The 20,948-nt window shown below is 26.1% G+C and overlaps 4 protein-coding genes across 4 annotated transcripts; 1 reads left to right on the top strand and 3 right to left on the bottom strand.

The window, feature by feature from the left end:
* Positions 1-81: 81 nt before the first annotated feature.
* On the bottom strand, positions 82-1,200 carry OCT59_015265 (uncharacterized protein; the record flags this gene model as incomplete). The annotated part of the gene is made up of 4 exons (XM_066139907.1): positions 82-96; positions 378-413; positions 486-788; positions 850-1,200. 4 exons carry the CDS (start codon positions 1,198-1,200, stop codon positions 82-84), a joined length of 705 nt encoding a protein of 234 aa, XP_066002736.1.
* Positions 1,201-3,350: 2,150 nt separating this feature from the next.
* OCT59_015264 (uncharacterized protein) lies at positions 3,351-4,686 on the bottom strand (the record flags this gene model as incomplete). Its single annotated transcript, XM_066139905.1, has 4 exons — positions 4,530-4,686; positions 3,592-4,458; positions 3,482-3,527; positions 3,351-3,387 (listed from the first exon to the last, which is right to left on the bottom strand). The coding sequence occupies exons 2-4, from the start codon at positions 4,373-4,375 to the stop codon at positions 3,351-3,353; spliced, it is 867 nt and encodes a 288-aa protein (XP_066002735.1). The 5' UTR covers positions 4,376-4,458; positions 4,530-4,686.
* A 6,648-nt stretch (positions 4,687-11,334) lies between these two features.
* Positions 11,335-11,583, top strand: OCT59_015263 (uncharacterized protein; the record flags this gene model as incomplete). The annotated part of the gene is made up of 1 exon (XM_066139904.1): positions 11,335-11,583. The coding sequence occupies one exon, from the start codon at positions 11,335-11,337 to the stop codon at positions 11,581-11,583; it is 249 nt and encodes an 82-aa protein (XP_066002734.1).
* An 8,615-nt stretch (positions 11,584-20,198) lies between these two features.
* On the bottom strand, positions 20,199-20,555 carry OCT59_015262 (uncharacterized protein; the record flags this gene model as incomplete). The annotated part of the gene is made up of 1 exon (XM_025323887.1): positions 20,199-20,555. One exon carries the CDS (start codon positions 20,553-20,555, stop codon positions 20,199-20,201), a length of 357 nt encoding a protein of 118 aa, XP_025188967.1.
* Between the last annotated feature and the right edge of the window lie 393 nt (positions 20,556-20,948).

Genomic DNA, 20,948 nt, shown 5'->3' with positions numbered 1-20,948 from the left:
ATATAATATAATAAAGATAGTATTTCAAATATAAATTCTTGTTCCAGTTTTTTATTTTATTATTCTAAATTGGTTATATTTCTATTTTTTTTTATTCTAATTGATTATCAAATATAAATTGATGCTTCAAAAAATGCTTGTGCCATTTGAGACGTTATTTGACTACATGCAACTAATAATGCATGTATAGGATCATTATAAGCTTCCATAAAATCACGATTACGCCTGATCCATGATTTGATAGTTGAAAATGCAGTTTCGATAGGATTGAAATCGGGTGAATATGGTGGAAGAAAAACAACATGGCATCCTAATCCTCTTAATAGTGCTATTAATTCATCATCATGGTGTATTTTTGCATTATCCATAATAATTACACTATTATTATCTGGATATGGGTTCATTATTGGTACCTAAAGATAAATTTATCAATTAGAATATAAAATAAATAAATAAATAAATAAACTTGTATAATTATTATTTACCACTTGATCAAGAACAAAATCAACAAATCTTTTTCTATCACATGCTCCTTCAAATATATCAACAGCAACAAATCCTTCTAATGTAAGAGCAGGTAAAATTGTATATCTTTTTCCTCGTACAAACACAACTTTTTTATGTGCGCGTATATTGCGAGGAGAATATCCATATAATCTTGATAGACTCCTCTCATCTTTAGCACTTTCATCAAGGAAAATCAACTGGTTTGGGGTGTAATGTTCACCAATAACACCTAAATAATGTGCACGTATAATATCATTTCTTTCCAGTGCTGCCTTATGTAACTGTATTGAATAAAAAATAAATATTTATTTCAAAAATTCATAATATAAATAAATTACTTACTTTTTTTCGAGTAATTCCCATGTATTGAAGTGAATGCCAAAGAGCTGCAATAGATGCTCTTTTTCCAGTTAGACACTCCATTTCATATACTAATTCGTCCAAATACCAGTCTGCTTTTTCTGCTACAAGATTTCTAAGTACAGCCATATCTGCTCTACTAAATAGTTTTCTACAACCAGGAATACCTTTGAAAGGATTTTTAACACATGCCCAACGGTTATATCTCCTTATTATCTTATTTACAAAACCCTTACTCATGTATAATGTATTAGCAATATCTGCAGTAGAAAATCTATCAATGTGAAGATAAATAATACGCCAGCATAAATCTTCGCTAAATTCTTGAGGCATGTTTGAGGCCTTTTAGCAAAAAAAAAATATATTTATTATGGTTTTTGTCTGTAAATATTTTGAAATCGGATAGAAGGGTTGGAGCCGGTTAGGAATCAGTTAAAATCGGTCTCTAAGTTACTTGTAAAAACACGAAGCGAATAGCAAAAAAATACAACGAATGTGATACAATAATGGCTTAACACTACGTAGATCAAATTTACACAATTTTATATGTATAACGTGATCAATTTTTTTTTGAAATTCTGGAAATCAATTTTTTTTATTAAAATTAAAAAATTGCCGATCACAGTAATTCGAAAACGGCGATAAATTAGTTTAATTAAATTTTTGTTGAGTATTTAATATTTAGTTAAAAAAGAAATAATGGAGAAATATTAAATTCTAACCCATGGGAGAAATGAAAAACGGTTTTACCACAGCAGCATGAAAGGATGTCCACAATACTATATTTTCGTTTTCGGTCAAAGAAAAAGGTTGAAAGAGAATAAAAAGGTTGTTTTAAAATATTTATATAATTTGTATTATTTAATCGTTTATTTATGATATGTTATATGATTTATATCATCTTGTTAAGTCATCTGTTTTTATTTTATTTATATTAAATGATATTTTTAAATATTATTTATGATAATATTATTGCATCAAAGTATTAAGAAAGTCTTTAAAAATTTTTTTTATCGATCACCTTAAAAACCTATGCACATGGTAACACGATTTCTCTATTTAATTTCATTATTTTTGGATAACAAAGGAAAAATTTTCTTTATGAAGATCGTTATAACTATTCGTAATTTTAAACGAAGATTAATTTTTTCCCTTCCCTTTCTTTCCTTTTTTTCACATATCCCTCTCTTTCTCGTCTTCCTTTCTCTTTGCTCTTTCTCTCTTTCTCCCTTTCCTTTTTTCTAGGTGTTCTTCAGTCTCTTTAGACGTGACATTCTGCCTTAGACTCGCCATTTTGGTATAAAGACTTGATTTTTTTTTATTTTAATTTTTTTATTAATTTTAACGAACTTTACTAATAGTTCTTTTCTTTTTTATTTTGTAGGTGATCAATTCTTTGGATTTTGAGGGGAGGGTATTAATATTTTTTGAAAAAAATAACGAAACGATCATTAATGTTTTGTTATTTTATTTTTTTTTTATTTAAAGAAAATACCATATTTTACTTATGAACTTTCATTAAAAAACATATCTACATCAAAATATTGAAAAACTCTACGGTAAAATCCTCCAAAGTTTTTTTTTCTGGTCTAAAATTTTTACCAGTTATAGAGTTCTTAGTACTATACTTTTATTAACGATGCAAAACATTTGGATTTATTAGTATAAATAGACTTGAGGTTAGAGGTCATAAGCTATCCCACCAGCTGGCAAAGTGTATGAAATTTCTTTTAATTCATAAAGAAAGCCTTACTAAAGTCATCTTTAGTGTAGGTCTAGTAATACATTGCCTTAATTGAGCGAGGCTACGAAGTTTATGATTCCTAAATGTATAAAAGTCACAAAATTTGTTATTATACATTTTTGCTATATATCAATAAATTAAAAAAATTGTTGCATTAACATTCTTATTGCTTCTATATCGTCGAGTTGAAGTGAAAGGATAAAAAGGATAAAAATCTATAGACAACTTTCATTTACTATTAAAGTTGACAATAATACTGGTAGATTTAAATTTCAACTGAATTACCTGGATGTTATTCTAATTTGTCAAAGATTTATCTTATGAAAAGATTGTAATACTTTGATATAGTATCTTAAGACAAAGATAGTTAGAAATAAAAATTTGAAAAGTTAATTTATATACATATACAGTATATATTTGCTTTTATTGTTCAAGTAATGCATACAAAATTTTATTTGATACTTTAAAGGCTTGCTATTTTATTCAAATGTTCATTTATGTTAGTGTATGAGAATTGCTGACTACTGTTTCAAATTGTGTATACAGAAATAAAATAAATAATGAGTTAGTTTATTTAATAGATCATGATATATAATACATAATAAATGACTATTTGACTATTTAATAAAAAGAAAAAAAAACATATTTAAGATTAATTATATAATGAGTGAAAATTTTTAAATAATCAATTAAAAAATATAATTTAAAAGTAATACAGCTCAGTTCAGACCAATAAAATTTACTTATCATGATTTTGTTCTGGAATTTGCTTACACCTTTAGATTCATTATTTTGATCTTAAAAAATTAGAAATTTTAAATTAAACAATGTCTTAAGTTTAATAAAATAGCAGGTTATATAAAAATTTACCATTCTTCATTAATTTTTAATTGAGAAACATCAATTTGCTGAGATTCTTTAAAATTAAATAAATTTATTAGTATTTAATATAATATTATATGTTAGTATTACAAAAATACCTGAATATTCCATGGATGTTATATTATCATAACATTCGTAATAATCATCAGAATTTTTCGGTTCAGGGAGATTATTAAAGTCAAGTAATCTACTAGTATAAATCGCTTCTGAATGTGTTTTATATGATATTCCTAAACTAATTAAAGGCATACTGCTAATTGATACATTCTCATTGGCTTCATTTACTTTTCTAATTTGTTCTTGCAATTCTGATCGGTTACCTAAACTTTTCCACAGGTATAAAATTTCATTAAGTTCTTCTGAAGATGGTCGATTTAATGGTCTTGCATCTAAGCATCTTTTAATTAGATGGACAATTAGTTGGGGCACTTTAATATTAAACCTTGGTCTTAGCCCTTGGCAGATTTTTATTGCTAAATTTTTATTATGGCTTACATCATGATATGGAGGTAATCCAGAGATTACTTCATACATAATTATACCAAAACTATATATATCAGAAGCTTTGGTATAATTTTGTCCTCTTAATATTTCAGGAGCTATATAAGGTAAAACGCCATATATTTTGTTTTTTGTATCCTCCGATGCATTGTAATCTGCAGGTATACATAATCCCATATCAGTTATACTAGCATTAGTATAATCATGTAATATATTACTAACATGTAAATCTCGATGGATTATTTTATAATCATGAATAAAGTTGAGTCCATCCGCAATTTCACATAAACAATTAAGTTTATCAGACCAACTTAATTTATTATAATTTTCGTCTAAATAATTACGTAAACTTCCAGCACTTGCATATTTGAAAACCATCATACAATTTTTTGTTCTGGATCTTGTGTCATTCCATAAAGTCTAATAATATATAAATTCCATTGTATTGTATGATGTGATATAATCTACATTTAATAAAACAAAATGTATTAGTATAAAATATTAAAATTATATAAAAATTACAAATTAATAGTACCTCATTCATAAATTCTAATGAAACATTTTCTGAATTATTTAAACTTTTTAGAGCTACAATTTCATCTTGATTTCTCTTCCAATTATCATTTTCATAATTCCATTCTTTTATAGGTCCATCAATCCAATTAGCTCTATACACTTTACCAAACCCACCCTTTGCAATATATTCAATATCATTAAATCTATTATAAGGTATCCATTCTAATACTTTTGATACATCCCAATTAGAATGTTTTGATAGCTGAGTATTTTGAATAAATTTATCAATATTATCATTACCACTGGTCCAATTTTCAAAATTTTGTTGGAAATGTTTTGCATTACATACATGTTTGCATTTTCCGCATATCTCATTCCAAACCACTATATAATTCTTAGTTTCTGGATTTTGAGTTATTCCACAAACTTTATTAGGTACTGTCTACAAATATAATAAACTAATTAAATATAAAAAAAATCAAAAATTTCGAAATATCATTTAATAATAAATCTACTATACTATACCTCTTTTGTAAGTTCTGATATGGTTTTTGTTGGATTATTTGAAATTTTCAGAAACACAGATATATTTTGATTATTTCTCTTCCAATTATCATTTTTATAATCCCATGTAACTATATATCCATCAATCCACTTTGCTTTATACACTTTATCAAATTTGTCTACTGCAATATATTTAATATCATGAAATCTATCATAAGGTATCCATTCTAATACTTTTGATACATCCCAATTAGAATGTTTTGATAGCTGAGTATCTTGAATAAATTTATCAATATTATCATTACCACTGGTCCAATTTTTAAAATTTTGTTGGAAATGTTTTGCATTACATACATATTTGCATTTTCCGCATAACTCACTCCAAACCACTATATAATCCTTAGTTTCGGGATTTTGAGTTATTCCACAAACTTTATTAAGTACTGTCTACAAATATAATAAACTAATTAAATATAAAAAAATCAAAGATTTCGAAATATTATTTAATAATAAATCTACTATACTATACCTCATTTGTAAATTCTGATATGATTTTTGTTGGATTATTTGAAATTTTCAGAAACACAGATATATTTTGATTTTTTCTCTTCCAATTATCATTTTCATAATCCCATGTAATTATATATCCATCAATCCACTTTGCTTTATACACTTTATCAAATTTGTCTACTGCAATATATTTAATATCATGAAATCTATCATAAGGTATCCATTCCATTACTTTGTGATGTATATAGTATTTATGAGCTCATAATTGAGTATTTTGAATAAATTTATCAATATTATAATTACCACTAGTCCAATTTTGAAAATTTTGCTTAAATCGTATTGAATTGCATGTTTCTTTACATATTTCACATTCTTCATTAAAAAATGACTTTTTTTTATTCATTGAGATCTTTTTCTAAACTATGAATGATTTTAAATTATAAAATGTGGGAAAGAGAAATGAGGTTATGAAGTAAATATTAAAAAACCTTTTTTTCAGTCAATATTTAGCCGACAGTATATTTAAATGGAAAGTAGTGTTACAAAAAATTATTTCACAAAAATTATTTTCACATCATCACATGATAATTTCTTTATCACGTTGTTTAGTACAACTTGTGATACTTGTGAAACCCTCAAATTACTTGAGCAGTTATAATAAATAAAATATAATTTTGTTTCTTTTTTATTAAATTTACATCAGAAAACATTGCTGCATTTTTAAATTTCATCTAAAAAATAAACTTTTTTTAGCTATAAAAAAAAACTAATGATAAATTATCTAAAGTTACTATAAAAGAAAATTATAATTTTACTTCGTACCATTATGATGATCATCATAAGTATGATATTACCATACAATGTTTATATTTTTTTTAACTATCTTCTGATTGATATTTATCAAATAAATTTAAATTATCCAATTGAAATAATGTTCCATAATGATAATAATATTTGAATAAACCAATTAGCGATGACTTTGTTAATATTTCATTCCAATCAAACTCTATATCAAACTTATTCGTAACCGATGATATACCCTTGACCAAACTTTTTTTATTCAGCCGAAACGCAAACGTAATAACTAATAGCAATCGGATAATAAGAATTCATTTATTACAGTAATATTAATTACGATAATTGTTAAACCAAAAACTTTTAAATAAAATAATTATTGAAAATAGTTATGCTTTATGAAAGGAAAAAAGAAAATTTTAACCGCTGGTACATATTATTATAATAAAACCGGCAAATTAAGATTGTTATTTTTACTTCTTCTATGAAATAATATTACTTTTGATGTTTAAGAAATAAAATAATGAAGTTTTTAACGAAATTCTTTCTCTTTTCAACCTCCAAGATATTTCATTTTACCTTTCCAATATTGCTTAGCGAGTTAGTGTGGTAAAAAGGAAAATTATTTAATTAAAGAAAATAAAAAAAATAACTACCCTGAAATAAATGACGTAATTACTGTGCCTATACTGCGGGTATAGCCACTCCTCACGTGATGCAAAGCGCAGTAGCTCAAATAAAAAGGGAGCAATAAATGTAACCTCTTTTGCAATAATATTACCGTTTGGTGTTCAATCGAAAATAACGCTTCGTTCGTAAATCTTTTTTTATGGTTAAATATTATATTCAGTTTTTTGATTACCGGCTTGCAAACCAAAATTAATTTTTAAATTCGATCAAACAAGCTAATTTTTAAACAGAAAGAACTGATTATGTAATAAGTCATGTTTATATTAAAAGAAATATTGCAAAATAGGAAATGATCACAGAACGTATTTACTAGTAAAAGGCGTTATTTGGTATACTTTTTATTCTAAAGTGCGATTTTTTTTTAATTTGTGAATCGCATAAGAATCGGCAAAATGCATAGTAAATTCACGATTCACAAAATAAAAATTTATTTCTAATAAATTATTTTTAATTTAAAGAAGATTATAATAAACTTAATTCAAAAAAGTAGATTGTAGCAAAGTTTTGCAAGTTTAATAAGAAAAATACCTCGTTATTATTTTTATTTTTATTTATGTTACTATGTCAAATAAAAATTCTTTGAGTGATGCTACACGAGGAAAACTTTTTGTTTTTTGAAAATCTTAGTAAATTTCAATTTAAGAATTTTTAAGACTTTCGTTGTTTTTAATTAAACTTTAAATAATAACAATTTAACATTTCAAAATTACGTGAGGTTTAAGTTAGTTTAATTAAATTTTGTTTTTTCTTCGTTATTAAGTATTTAATATTCAATTAGGAAAGAAAATAATTAAATTCCAAATTGGACTCAAAAAAAGCAATTAAAAATTGATAACCCATGGGAAGAAGTATTAAATGAATACCATATAATCGATTTAATGACATTGAAAAAATAAAAAACGGTTTTGCTACAGCAACATGAAACTATATTATATTTCGGTCAAAGAAAAAGGTTGAGAAAGAATAAAAAAGTTGTTTTAAAATATTTATATAATTCAAAACTATCTCGATCTTTTAATCTATGCCAGATCTGATAAAAGAATAATTACGATTATCTAAGTTTTTTTTTTCATCAGAAGTTAAGCTAAAAATGATCATCTATTATGCCGAAAATGATCAGAAAATTTTTTTTATCAAAATACAATTTTACTTCGCATGGATTTTAGTAGTAATATTAATTATATATTAATTATTATTTTTTTTTATTGATATGTTTTTATTATTTCAATTTAATTGAACGTTTGAACCAAAAAAAAGATATGAATTTCTTTTTTAAAACAAAATTAGTAATCTAAAACTGATAGAAAATCGTAATATATTACTGTATAAAAAAAGCATAGATCATGTGTTTGTTATATGATCAAATTTGGAAATAGCCATTATGCAAAAGCTATTTAATATAATATTAACTTCCTAAATTAAGTAAAACTAAAATCATTTTTATTATATTATTTTTATTGCTCCAATTTAACTGAACCAGAAAAGATATAAATTATTCTTATTTAAATAAAATTGGTAATCCAAATGTCATAATATGGTCAGCATATAGTTACTTTAATAATGTTGTCATAACGATCAAAATTTATCAAAAAATAAAAAAAAAATACTTATTTCTCTTCTTATATGACTTTTTCTTATAGTGTTATATGATAGTCAAAGATTATAATAATATTCATTTATTGCCATTTTTCAAAAATTTTGACAAAAGAGAAAAAAATATTTATACTGATTGCCACAGCCACATCGGTCACGTGCTGTCGGTGCTGTAGACAAATTTGATTGATTCATCATGTTTCAGCCACATTATTTATTTGTTTATTGTTTATCATAATTATTTTTTCTCTTTTTATTTTTCCCTATATTATTAAATGTTGTTATAAAGCAACAATAAAATATTTAAGCTAAGTAAATTTTTATTATAAATTAATTTTTAATATTAACTTAATATAACAATAGCTTAGCTGGAACAATCTAGTAATGTTAAAATCATCATAACATGACGATTGAATATTGATTGTAAGGTTGATTAATAAATCAATTTACTACTTTTGGACAAATTTCATTTATACTCACCTCGAAAAATAATAACAAATAAATTGTGACTGTACCCATATGAAGATTGCATATTTACATTAATTATTGTCTTAATAAATTAAACAAGGGAGAAGATAAAGTTAATTTGAAAAATATAGACTAATTTCGGCGCAATGTAATTTTTTAAAATCACTCTGGGTCTGCATAGTGTAGTACTAATTGACACTTTCAGAATTTTATTTTTAAAAGGCCATAGAACAAACTACGTGAATATAGCACATTTGCGGAAATAATATGAATTAAAAAACACGGAATAAATTTTTATAGGGACAATAAGTCTTCCATACTAGTAAACACCTTTTTTTATTAATTAATTTACTTTTATTCTATAAACAAAATTTTTTATGAGCCAATATATGCCAGACCGTCAGACCTTATCAAATATAAAGGTCATTAAATAAAAAATCAAGTTGGTTTCTTTGCCAATTTCTTATTAAATAAGTTTAACAAAGAAGCTTTTCTTTTTTAATTAGTAGTTCATAACCAATTTATTAAAATACATATCTTAAATTTGTGATACTTAAAAAATATTTTGTACTTATAGTACAGTATATATTCTAGATTGTGTTTAATGAGGCATCATTTTATAACAATTCCAGTTAACAAATATCAATAAGAAAGTAGTATAACCAAGATAAATAAACTGTTTGAACTGAAGTTCTTGTGATGGTAATAATAAATCAAATTTCATGTTTAATAAACTCTATAAAGAATAGATACGTTTTTAATACTTAGAGATATGTCTTTAATATCGAAAAACATGTTTTTAATATAGAGAAATAAGAAAAATGCACAATTTTATGAATAGTACGTTCTTCATATAAAATTATACTAAAAAACGAATATTTGAGATATGGAATTGTGCATTTTTCAGTATTAAAAACATATTTATTTTTTTATAGGGAAGCACTAAGTCTATACTTCACATTAAATTGTTCTTAAAATATTATTTGAACTCTGAGCTCATACTATTCAAGTTCCAAAATTTCGTCAATATTTGTCTTAAAAATGTATGCTTTTTTTTCCTTTGATGTTTAACTAATCATACTGGCAAACCAAATCTTAAATAAATAAACATGATTTGTGGTCCCTAAAAAGGATCATTTGCACTAAGTGTCATATCAATGGTCATGATCATTAACAAGCCATGGCCAGATTGGCCAGTCATGACCATGTCTGATATCAGCCAGTCAAAAGCTTCTGATCTGACCAGGACCCAGAAATATACATACAGGGTACACAGATGCGTCGCCATCATAGTGGAATTAGATGGAGTAAATTTTGATTTGCGTACAATTTAAGAATTTTTCATCCATAGTTAGGTCATAAAGATTGCATATTTTTTATCAAAATTATTATATGTAAAAAATTAGTTTGCGTATTTTTGGGCTAATCTTATATATATATAGTAATATATTTACAGTACGTTACCTGCATTGTAATACACATTTATTTTAATTGAAAGAAAATTTTAAGGGTTAAAAGTGAAATTTTAGAAAAATATTATTGAAAAAATGGTAAATAAGAATAAATTCTATTTTTTCACATTAGTATTTGATTTTATAAATAATATAGAAGTCATGATAAAATAATTTATAACTTAATGTCTGAAATTTTATTTGCGTATTTTTGCAGGATTTTCAATATCAGATGTCAATTATGCGTACTACTCATATAAAAAGTCTCAGCGTACATTGCGAAAACCGGTTTTCCCTAATATGCAGTAACTGTATTGTAACTGCATCATAGTCATACAGTATCTACATAGTGCGCATAGTGGAAATGTGAATATGCAGTTACTGCATATTAAGGAAATTAAGTTTCTGCAATGTACAGCTCATAATAAAAAATTTTTCGTCACCTGACCTTTAGGCCGGGCAAAGTTAATTTTTAGATTCTCGTGACATAAAATTTTAAAATTGACACGGTCACCCAGTTTTTTTTTTTCTTTTTCTCATATGTAAATTTTTTTATATGTATTTTGTATTATATTTTGTATTACACAAATATATCTTGTATTACACAAACAAGAATAAACTGTTAAATCTATCTTTCCAACACTTTTTTTTTTAAATAAAATCTGATAAACCAATAATAATTGTACGTGTTTTTCTTTGTTCTAAAACAGTATTTGAGTGGAAATGGCTTCCTGTTGAAGAGGATATGAATATAGAAGATTTTTTCAATGTAAATATTGTACTGCATATTTTAGTCCTACAAAAACGGGTGAAATGGAAAAAATAGGACTGAAATGTAATGCATGGGAAATTGAATGTTGCGAATGCAACAAATGGCGTGTATTATATAGTAAAAGTAAGTTGTCTTCCTTTAAAATAGCAACTTTGGAAAGGTATTTAGATACAATTCAATATACATGTGGTGATTCTTTTGAAGCTTTAGCAAACTTAAGCATAGAAATGGAAAATGTTGGTTATGAAAATAGTGAAAGTGATGATATAGGAATATTTTTGAAAATGTAAAAGTTGATAATAAAATTAATTGCTAATTCGGTTAAGATCGGCAGTGTCTTACTATGCAAAATCGGGGCAAAAAAAGAAAATAATTATCTCTTGATCCAATGATCCAATTTCAATGAACTTTTTTTTGTTTTATAGATCTTGATTTCCTCAATAAAATAAAAAATTTATTGAAATTGAAATACTAAATTATAAGAAAATCGTGAAAAAGTATTTCATATTATTATTATGACTAAATTTTAGTAAATCATAAAAAAAGAATTGATTCCTAATTCAGTGATCCAATTTCAATAATTTTTTTTTGTCTTTTAGGTCTTAACCTCTTCTTCATAATAAAAAAAAGTTTGTCAATATTGGACTGCTAGATCGGAAGATAATCACAAAGATATATTTTGCCATATCATGAATCTAAAAATCGTCTGGCAAAATATGTTTTCACAATTATCTCACGATCTAGAGGCCCAATTTTGACAAAATTTTTTTATTATGTAGAGATTATTGAGATCTAAATAACAAAAAAAAGTTTATCGAAATTGGATCACTGAATCAGGAGATAATTGTCTGCTTTGTTATTAATGGAATCTGATCGTTGTCAGTAAAATATGTTTTTGTGATTATCTCACAACCTAATGGTCCAATTTCAATGAAATTATTTTTATTTTATAAAGGTAATCCAGACTTACAGAACAAAAAAAAGTTCATCAAAATTGGATTATTAGATCATATGATAATTATTTTTATTATTTGCACCAATTTCCCCAATTTTACATAGTAGGACACTGCTGATCTTAACCGTATTAGCAATTAAGCTTTTTACTGGGGTGATCATACCCGTTGGCCAGAATTATCAATTTTTACCGGCACTATATTTTTTAATGCTGGTGATCATCATAATTGTGTGATCATCACCCCGGTGATAGTTGGAAAAATTCATAAATTAATGTGTAGTAATCCAATGGAAGTTCCAAGTGGTGTATTTGAAGACATTTGCTTTCAGTGTGGAAAGTAACAGAAGATGAATTCAATGAATCTGAAAAAATTAGCATGAATGAAATATATTACCACTATTGTGATGAGTGTTATACAACAGTTTCAAATAAGAAGAATCAAATTTCAAGTAAAAAAAGGTCACAAAATAATATGTAACCCGCTTATTGAATTTTTATATAATAAAGTATATACCATTTTATTATGTTAAGTCACGTGATAAAAAATTTTACTATAAAAAAAAAAATTCCCGAATTTTTGTAAAACTGACACGGCCGGGTCACGAGAATCTAAAAATTAATTTTGCCCGGCCTTATATATATATTTCTGGGTCCTATCTGACCAACCATCTGATTGATCGTTTTTAAAGAATTTCTAGTAAAAAAATTTTAGGTATTTAATTGCTATTATAATTTATAATAAATAATGATTGTTATATTATTCTAAGGAAATAATACTAGTAAATTTTAAAGTATAGATTTAAATATTAAACTTAAATTTGCTAAAGAAACTGCAAATAAAATATAAATAAATATTATGTCACTATACTTGTATTAATAATAATAATATTTAATCTTTTCATTTATTGTAATAACTTCATACAATTTAATTATTTTCTATATAACTGATAAATATACGACAAATAAAAAATAAATAAGAGAATTATTAATCTTCAATTATTTCAATTATACATTCAAAACACTCAGAATTATCTTTGACTAAAATTTCAGTAAGTTTGCGACTTGTATAATATGCTTGTGGATGACGTTGGATAATACTAGTAGGAGTACTTGCTTTATTTGCTTCTACAAATTCAAACATAATATTTTTTAATTGATTATCAACATTAATTACTTCATATCTATAATTTCCATCCCTATTTATTATATAAAATTTATTGATACATTCAATCCATTCAGATATAATATTTTCAAGTGTTGTTATAGTTGGTCTATTAAAAGGATCTGGATCCCAACACTTTTTCATTAATTCTATATAACATTTTGGAGCACTTTCTATAATTTCAGGACGTTCTCCTTCACAAATACTCAAGCTTAGTTCAAGGTCATGTGCTTTATTTTTAAATGGCTGAATTCCGGATGTAAATTCCCACATTATCATCGAAAAACTATAAATATCACTTGCTAGAGTATAGGGTTTTTTTCTTAAAATTTCAGGTGCCATATAAGGCAAAACTCCATAAATTTCATTATCATTATTACCAGAATCTTGTGAATTGTTTATAGGTTTACATAACCCTAAATCAATGATAAATATTTCATTATAATTATCTGACATTAAAATATTACCATCATGAAAATCACCATGAGTTAAATTTGATTCATGGATCACTTTAAGTGCTAATATAATTTTTTTCAATAATTGTAGCTTTTCTTGCCACTTAAATTTGATTATATCAGATAAACAGTTTCTCAAACTTCCTTTTTTTGCATAACTCATTACTATTATATAATTTGAATTTCTTGGATCCTGAGTAATTCCAAAGAATTGAATAAATTTTGAAAATGATTTTTTCTGACAATTATAATGATATTTCCACTACATAAGCGATAAAAAATTATTTAATTATTGCAAAGGAAAATAAAATTTATAATAATTAAATATAAATACTATACCTCATTCAGAAATTTACTATCTAAACTTGATGAATTATTAAGTGTTTTAAGAATAACCTCATAACTTGTTTGTCTATTCCATTGTTGTTTGTCAAAATTCCAAGTAAAAATAGGACCATCTGACCAGGTAGCTTTATGAATTTCACCAAATCCTCCTTTGTCATAATAATTAATATTTAATAATTTATTATGAGGTATCCACTCTAAAATTTCATAACTATTTTTAGCATTTAGTTGTGCTTCTTGAATAAATTTATCAATAAATTCATTTTTACTAGTCCACTTTGAAAAATCTTGTTGAAATTGTCTAGTATTACATTGTTGGCACCATTGATAATCAGAATATGGTTGTTTGCACTTATTACATAATTCAGCCTTATTTTCAGATTTCACTTTACTACTTTCAGCTACTTTTTGATGCCAATAAAAAGCCTTTTCTAAATTCTTTTCTGTTCCTTCTCCATTTCTATAATATATGGATAAATTAATCATTGCTTCAGTATAACCATTTTCCGCTGCTTTACGATTCCAATAAAAGGCTTTTTCTAAATTCATTTCTATTCCTACTCCATTTTTATAACATGTAGCTAAATTAAACATTGCATGATTGTTATTATCTTTTTCTGCTGCTTTTTGATACCAATGAAAAGCTTTTTCAAAATTCTTTTCTATTCCTACTCCATTTTTATAACATTCAGCTAAAAATAACAATGCATTGATATGATCTTTTTCTGCTGCTTTTTGACACCAATGAAAAGCTTTTTCAAAATTCTTTTCTGTCCCTTTTCCAGTATAATAGCTATTGGCCAACAACAACATTGCTTCAATATGATCTTTTTCTGCTGCTTTTTGATACCAATCAAAGGCTTTTTCAAAATTCTTTTCTGTTCCTTCTTCATTACAATAACATGTAGCTAAATTATACATTGCATAGATATGATCTTTTTCTGCTGCTTTTTGAAACCAATAAAAGGCTTTTTCAGAATTCTTTTCTGTTCCTTCTCCAATTCTATAGCAATTAGCTAATTTAAACATTGCATCAGTAGAGTTTTTTCCTGCTGCTTTTTGATACCAATGAAAGGCTTTTTCAAAATTCTTTTCTGTTCCATCTCCATTTTTATAACATTCAGCTAAAATAAGCATTGCATTAGTATGGTTTTTTTTTGCTGCTTTTTGATACCAATGAAAGGCTTTTTCAAAATTCTTTTCTATTTCTTCTCCAATATAATAAATGTTGGCCAAACAAAACATCGCATTAATATGATCTTTTTCTGCTGCTTTTTGATACCAATCAAAGGCTTTTTCAAAATTCTTTTCTGTTCCTTCTCCATTTCTATAACATACAGCTAAATTAAACATTGCATTAATATGATCTTTTTTTGCTGCTTTTTGAAACCAATGAAAAGATTTTTCAAAATTCTTTTCTGTTCCTTCTCCATTTTTATAACATACAGCTAAATTAAACATTGCATCAATATGATCTTTTTCCGCCGTTTTTTGATACCAATAAAAGGCTTTTTCAAGATTCTTTTCTGTTCCTTCTCCATTTTTATAAAATACAGCTAAATTAAACATTGCATTAGTATTGTTTCTTCCTGCTGCTTTTTGAAACCAATAAAAGGCTTTTTCAAAATTCTTTTCTGTTCCTTCACCAATTTTATAGATATTAGCCAAAGAAAACATTGCATCAATATGATCTTTTTCTGCTGCTTTTTGATACCAATAAAAAGCTTTTTCAAGATTCTTTTCCGTTCCTTCTCCATGTTTATAACATACAGCTAAATTAAACATTGCATAAATATTATTTTTTTCTGCTGCTTTTTGTAACCAATAAGAGGCTTTTACAAAATTCTTTTCTGTCCCTTCTCCATTTCTATAGCATACAGCTAAATTAAACATTGCATTAGTTTGATTAGTATGGTATTTTTCTGCTGCTTTTTGATACCAATAAAAGGCTTTTTCAAAATTCTTTTCTATTCCTTCTCCATTATAATAAATATTGGCCAAATAAAACATTGAATCAATATGATCTTTTTCTGCTGCTTTTTGGAACCAATGAATGGCTTTTTCAAAATTCTTTTCTGTTCCTTCTTTATTATAATAAATATCAGCCAAATAAAACATTGCATCAATATGATCTTTTTTTGCTGCTTTTTGAAACCAATGAAAGGCTTTTTCAAAATTCTTTTCTGTTTCTTTTCCAGTATAATAAATATTGGCCAAATAGAACATTGCATTAATATGATCTTTTTCTGCTGCTTTTTGATACCAATGAATGGCTTTTTCAAAATTCTTTTCTGTTCCTTCTCCAATATAATAGCTATCAGCCAAATAAAACATTGCATTAATATGATCTTTATCTGCTGCTTTTTCAAAATTCTTTTCTGTTCCTTCTCCATTTATATAACATACAGCTAAATTAGACATTGCATTAGTATGGTTTTTTTCTGCTGCTTTTTGAAACCAATTAAAGGCTTTTTCAAATTTTTTTTCTGTTCCTTCTCCAATATAATAGCTACTGGCCAAATAAAACATTGCATCAATATGATCTTTTTTTGCTGCTTTTTGAAACCAATGAAAGGCTTTTTTAAAATTCTTTTCTGTTCCTTGTCCATTTCTATAACATACAGCTAAATTAAACATTGCATCAATATGATCTTTTTTTGCTGCTTTCTGAAACCAATAAAAGGCTTTTTCAAAATTCTTTTCTGTTCCATCTCCATTTTTATAACATACAGCTAAACTAAACATTGCATCAGTATGAACTTTTTTTGCTGCTTTTTGAAACCAATGAAAGGCTTTTTCAAAATTTTTTTCTGTTCCTTCTCCAATATAATAAATATTGGCCAAATAAAACATTGCATTAATATGATCTTTTTTTGCTGCTTTTTGAAACCAATAAAGGGCTTTTTCAAAATTCTTTTCTATTCCTTTTCCAATTTTATAAATATTGGCCAAATAAAACATTGCATCAATATGATCTTTTTTTGCTGCTTTTTGAAACCAATAAAGGGCTTTTTCAAAATTCTTTTCTGTTCCTTCTCCATTATAATAGCTATCAGCCAAATAAATCATTGCATCAATATGATCTTTTTCTGCTGCTTTTTGAAACCAATAAAAGGCTTTTTCAAAATTTTTTTCTGTTCCTTCTCCAATATAATAAATATTGGCCAAATAAAACATTGCATTAATATGATCTTTTTCTGCTGCTTTTTGATACCAATAAAAGGCTTTTTTAAAATTATTTTCTGTTTCTTTTCTAATTTCATAACATACAGCTAAATTAAACATTGCATCAGTATGGTTTTTTTCTGCTGCTTTTTGAAACCAATAAAAGGCTTTTTCAAAATTCTTCTCTATTCCTTCTCCAATTTTATAAATATTGGCCAAATAAAACATTGCATTAATATGATCTTTTTCCGCTGCTTTTTGATACCAATGAAAGGCTTTTTTAAAATTCTTTTCTATTCCTATTCCATTTTTATAACATACAGCTAAAATAAACATTGCGTCAGTATGGTTTTTTTCAGCTGCTTTGTGATACCAATGGAAGGCTTTCTCAAAATTCTTTTCAGTTCCTTCTCCATGTTTATAACATACAGCTAAATTAAACATTGCATCAATATGATCTTTTTCCGCTGCTTTTTTAATCCAATGAAAGGCTTTTTCAAAATTCTTTTCTGTTCCTTCTCCATTTTTATAACATACAACTAAATTAATCATTGATGCAATATGATCTTTTTCTGCTGCTTTTTGATGCCAATGAAAGGCTTTTTCAAAATTCTTTTCTGTTCCTTCTCCATTTTTATAACATATAGCTAAACTAGACATTGCTTTAATATGATCTTTTTCTGCTGCTTTTTGAAACCAATGAAAAGCTTTTTCAATATTCTTTTCTGTTCCTTCTCCAATATAATAGCTATTGGCCAAATAAAACATTGCATTAGTATGGTTTTTTTTTGCTGCTTTTTGACACCAATAAAAGACTTTTTCAAAATTCTTTTCTATTCCTTCTCCAATATAATAAATATTGGCCAAATAAAACATTGCATCAATATGATCTTTTTCTGCTGCCTTTTGAGACCAATAAAAGGCTTTTTCAAAATTTCTTTCTATTCCTACTTCATTATAGTAGCTAATAGCCAAATAAAACATTGCATCAATATGATCTTTTTCTGCTGCTTTTTGAAACCAATAAAAGGTTTTTTCAAAATTCTTTTCTGTTCCTTCTCCATTATAATAAATATTGGCCAAATAAAACATTGCATTGATATGATCTTTTTCTGCTGCTTTTTGATACCAATGAAAGGCTTTTTCACAATTCTTTTCTGTTCCTTCTCCATTTTTATAACATATAGCTAAACTAGACATTGCTTTAATATGATCTTTTTCTGCTGCTTTTTGAAACCAATGAAAGGCTTTTTCAAAATTCTTTTCTGTTCCTATTTCTTTATAATAACTATGGGCCAAATAAAACATTGCATCAATATGAACCTTTTCTACTGCTTTTTGATACCAATGAAAGGCTTTTTCAAAATTCTTTTCTATTCCTTCTCCATTTTTATAACATTCAGCTAAAACAAACATTGCAATAGTATCGTTTTTTTCTGCTGATTTTTGAAACCAATGAAAGGCTTTTTCAAAATTCTTTTCTGTTCCTTCTCCATTTTTATAACCTACACCTAAATTAAACATTGCATTAATATTATCTTTTTCTGCTGCTTCTTGATACCAATGAAAGGTATTTTCAAAATTCTTTTCTGTTTCTTCTCCATTATAATAGCTATTGATCAAATTAAACATTGCACCAGTATTATCTTTTTCTGCTGCTTTTTGAAACCAATGAAAGGCTTTTTCAAAATTCTTTTCTGTTCCTACTTCATTATAATAACTATAGGCCAAATAAAACATTGTATCAATAAAATCCTTTACTGCTGCTTTTTGATACCAATGAAAGGCTTTTTCAAGATTCTTTTCTGTTCCTTCTCCATTTCTATAACATACAGCTAAATTAAACATTGCATTAGTATGGTTTTTTTCTGCTGCTTTTTGAAACCAATGAAAGGCTTTTTCAAAATTCTTTTCTATTCCTACTTCATTATAATAGCTGGCCAAATAAAACATTGCATCAATATGATCTTTTTCTGCTGCTTTTTGAAACCAATGAAAGGCTTTTTCAAAATTCTTTTCTGTTCCTACTCCATTTTTATAACATACAGCTAAATTAAATATTGCATCAATATTATCTTTTTCTGCTTCTTCTTGATACGAATGAAAGGAATTTTTAGAATTCTTTTCTGTTCCTTCTCCATTTTTATAAAATACAGCTAAATTAAACATTGCATCAGTATGGTTTTTTTCTGCTGCTTTTTGAAACCAATGAAAAGCTTTTTCAAAATTCTTTTCTGTTCCTACTCCATTATAATAGCTATTGGTCAAATGTAGCATTTCTTTTTCTACTGCTTTTTGAAACCAATGAAAGGGGTTTTCAATATTCTTTTCTGATTCTACTTCATTATAATAACTATAGGCCAAATAAAACATTGTATCAATATGATTCGTTTCTACTGCTTTTTGATACCAATAAAAGGCTTTTTCAAAATTCATTTCTGTTCCTTCTCCATTTTTATAACATACAGCTAAATTAAACATTGCATCGGTATGGTTTTTTTCTGCTGCTTTTTGAAACCAATGAAAGGCTTTTTCAAAATTTCTTTCCATTCCTACTTCATTATAATAACTATTGGCCAAATAAAACATTGCATCAATATGATCATTTTCTGCTGCTTTTTGAAACCAATGAAAGGCTTTTTCAAAATTCTTTTCTGTTCCTTCTCCATTTTTATAACATACAGCTAAATTAAACATTGCGTCAATATGGTCTTTTTCTGCTGCTTCTTGATACCAATGAAAGGTATTTTTAAAATTCTTTTCTGTTCCTTCTCCATTTTTATAACACACAGCTAAATTAAACATCGCATCAATATGAACTTTTTATGCTGCTTTATGATACCAATGAAAGGCTTTTTCAAAATTCTTTTCCGTTCCTTCTCCATTTCTATAGCATACAGCTGAATTAAACATTGCATCAATATGATCTTTTTCTGCTGCTTTTTCAAACCAATGAAGGGCTTTTATTAAATTCTTTTCTGTCCCTTTTCCATTCTTATAACAGTTGGCTAAATTAAACATTGCTTCTTGATCACCATTTTCTGTTGATTTTTCAAAGGAATTAATACATTTTTTACACCATAATTCTTCAAAAGGTTTATTACAATACAAACAATTTTTGGTGTTTATTGTATCAGTATCCCTATCTGGGATATTTGTTTTACTAAATTCAGTTCCCATCAGTTATTTTAGAAATTTGTAGAAAAAAATTTTTTTTTTGACAAGATTTGAACAAAAAAAAATTTTTTTTCTTAAGATATCGCTAAAAAGGTATATTTAAACCAAAAGTAGAAATTACTACAAAATAGGTTATGTAGCCGCTATGTTCAGCCCGTATAGATGATCTATCAGTTCCGTGATTTTATAATTTGAAATTTGGATCGACAGATACCGATGTTGATTATTTATTTTACTTATTAGTATTAGTGTAGTGTTACTTACTAAAAAAACAATCCTTGTAAAAAAAAAGTTGTTCCGATCTTTTTTTATTCCATCTTTCTTCCGTAAAAGGCATATTTCCAAATTTATCGAATTATTTACATTTTCCGTGAATGGATCCGTGAAAGGTTCATT

Source organism: Rhizophagus irregularis, chromosome 23 (assembly GCF_026210795.1).
Source record: "Rhizophagus irregularis chromosome 23, complete sequence".
In the NCBI taxonomy this organism is placed as follows: Eukaryota; Fungi; Glomeromycota; class Glomeromycetes; order Glomerales; family Glomeraceae; genus Rhizophagus; species Rhizophagus irregularis.
The sequence above is the reverse complement of the archived record's forward strand: the minus strand, read 5'-3'. Positions and strand labels throughout refer to the sequence as shown.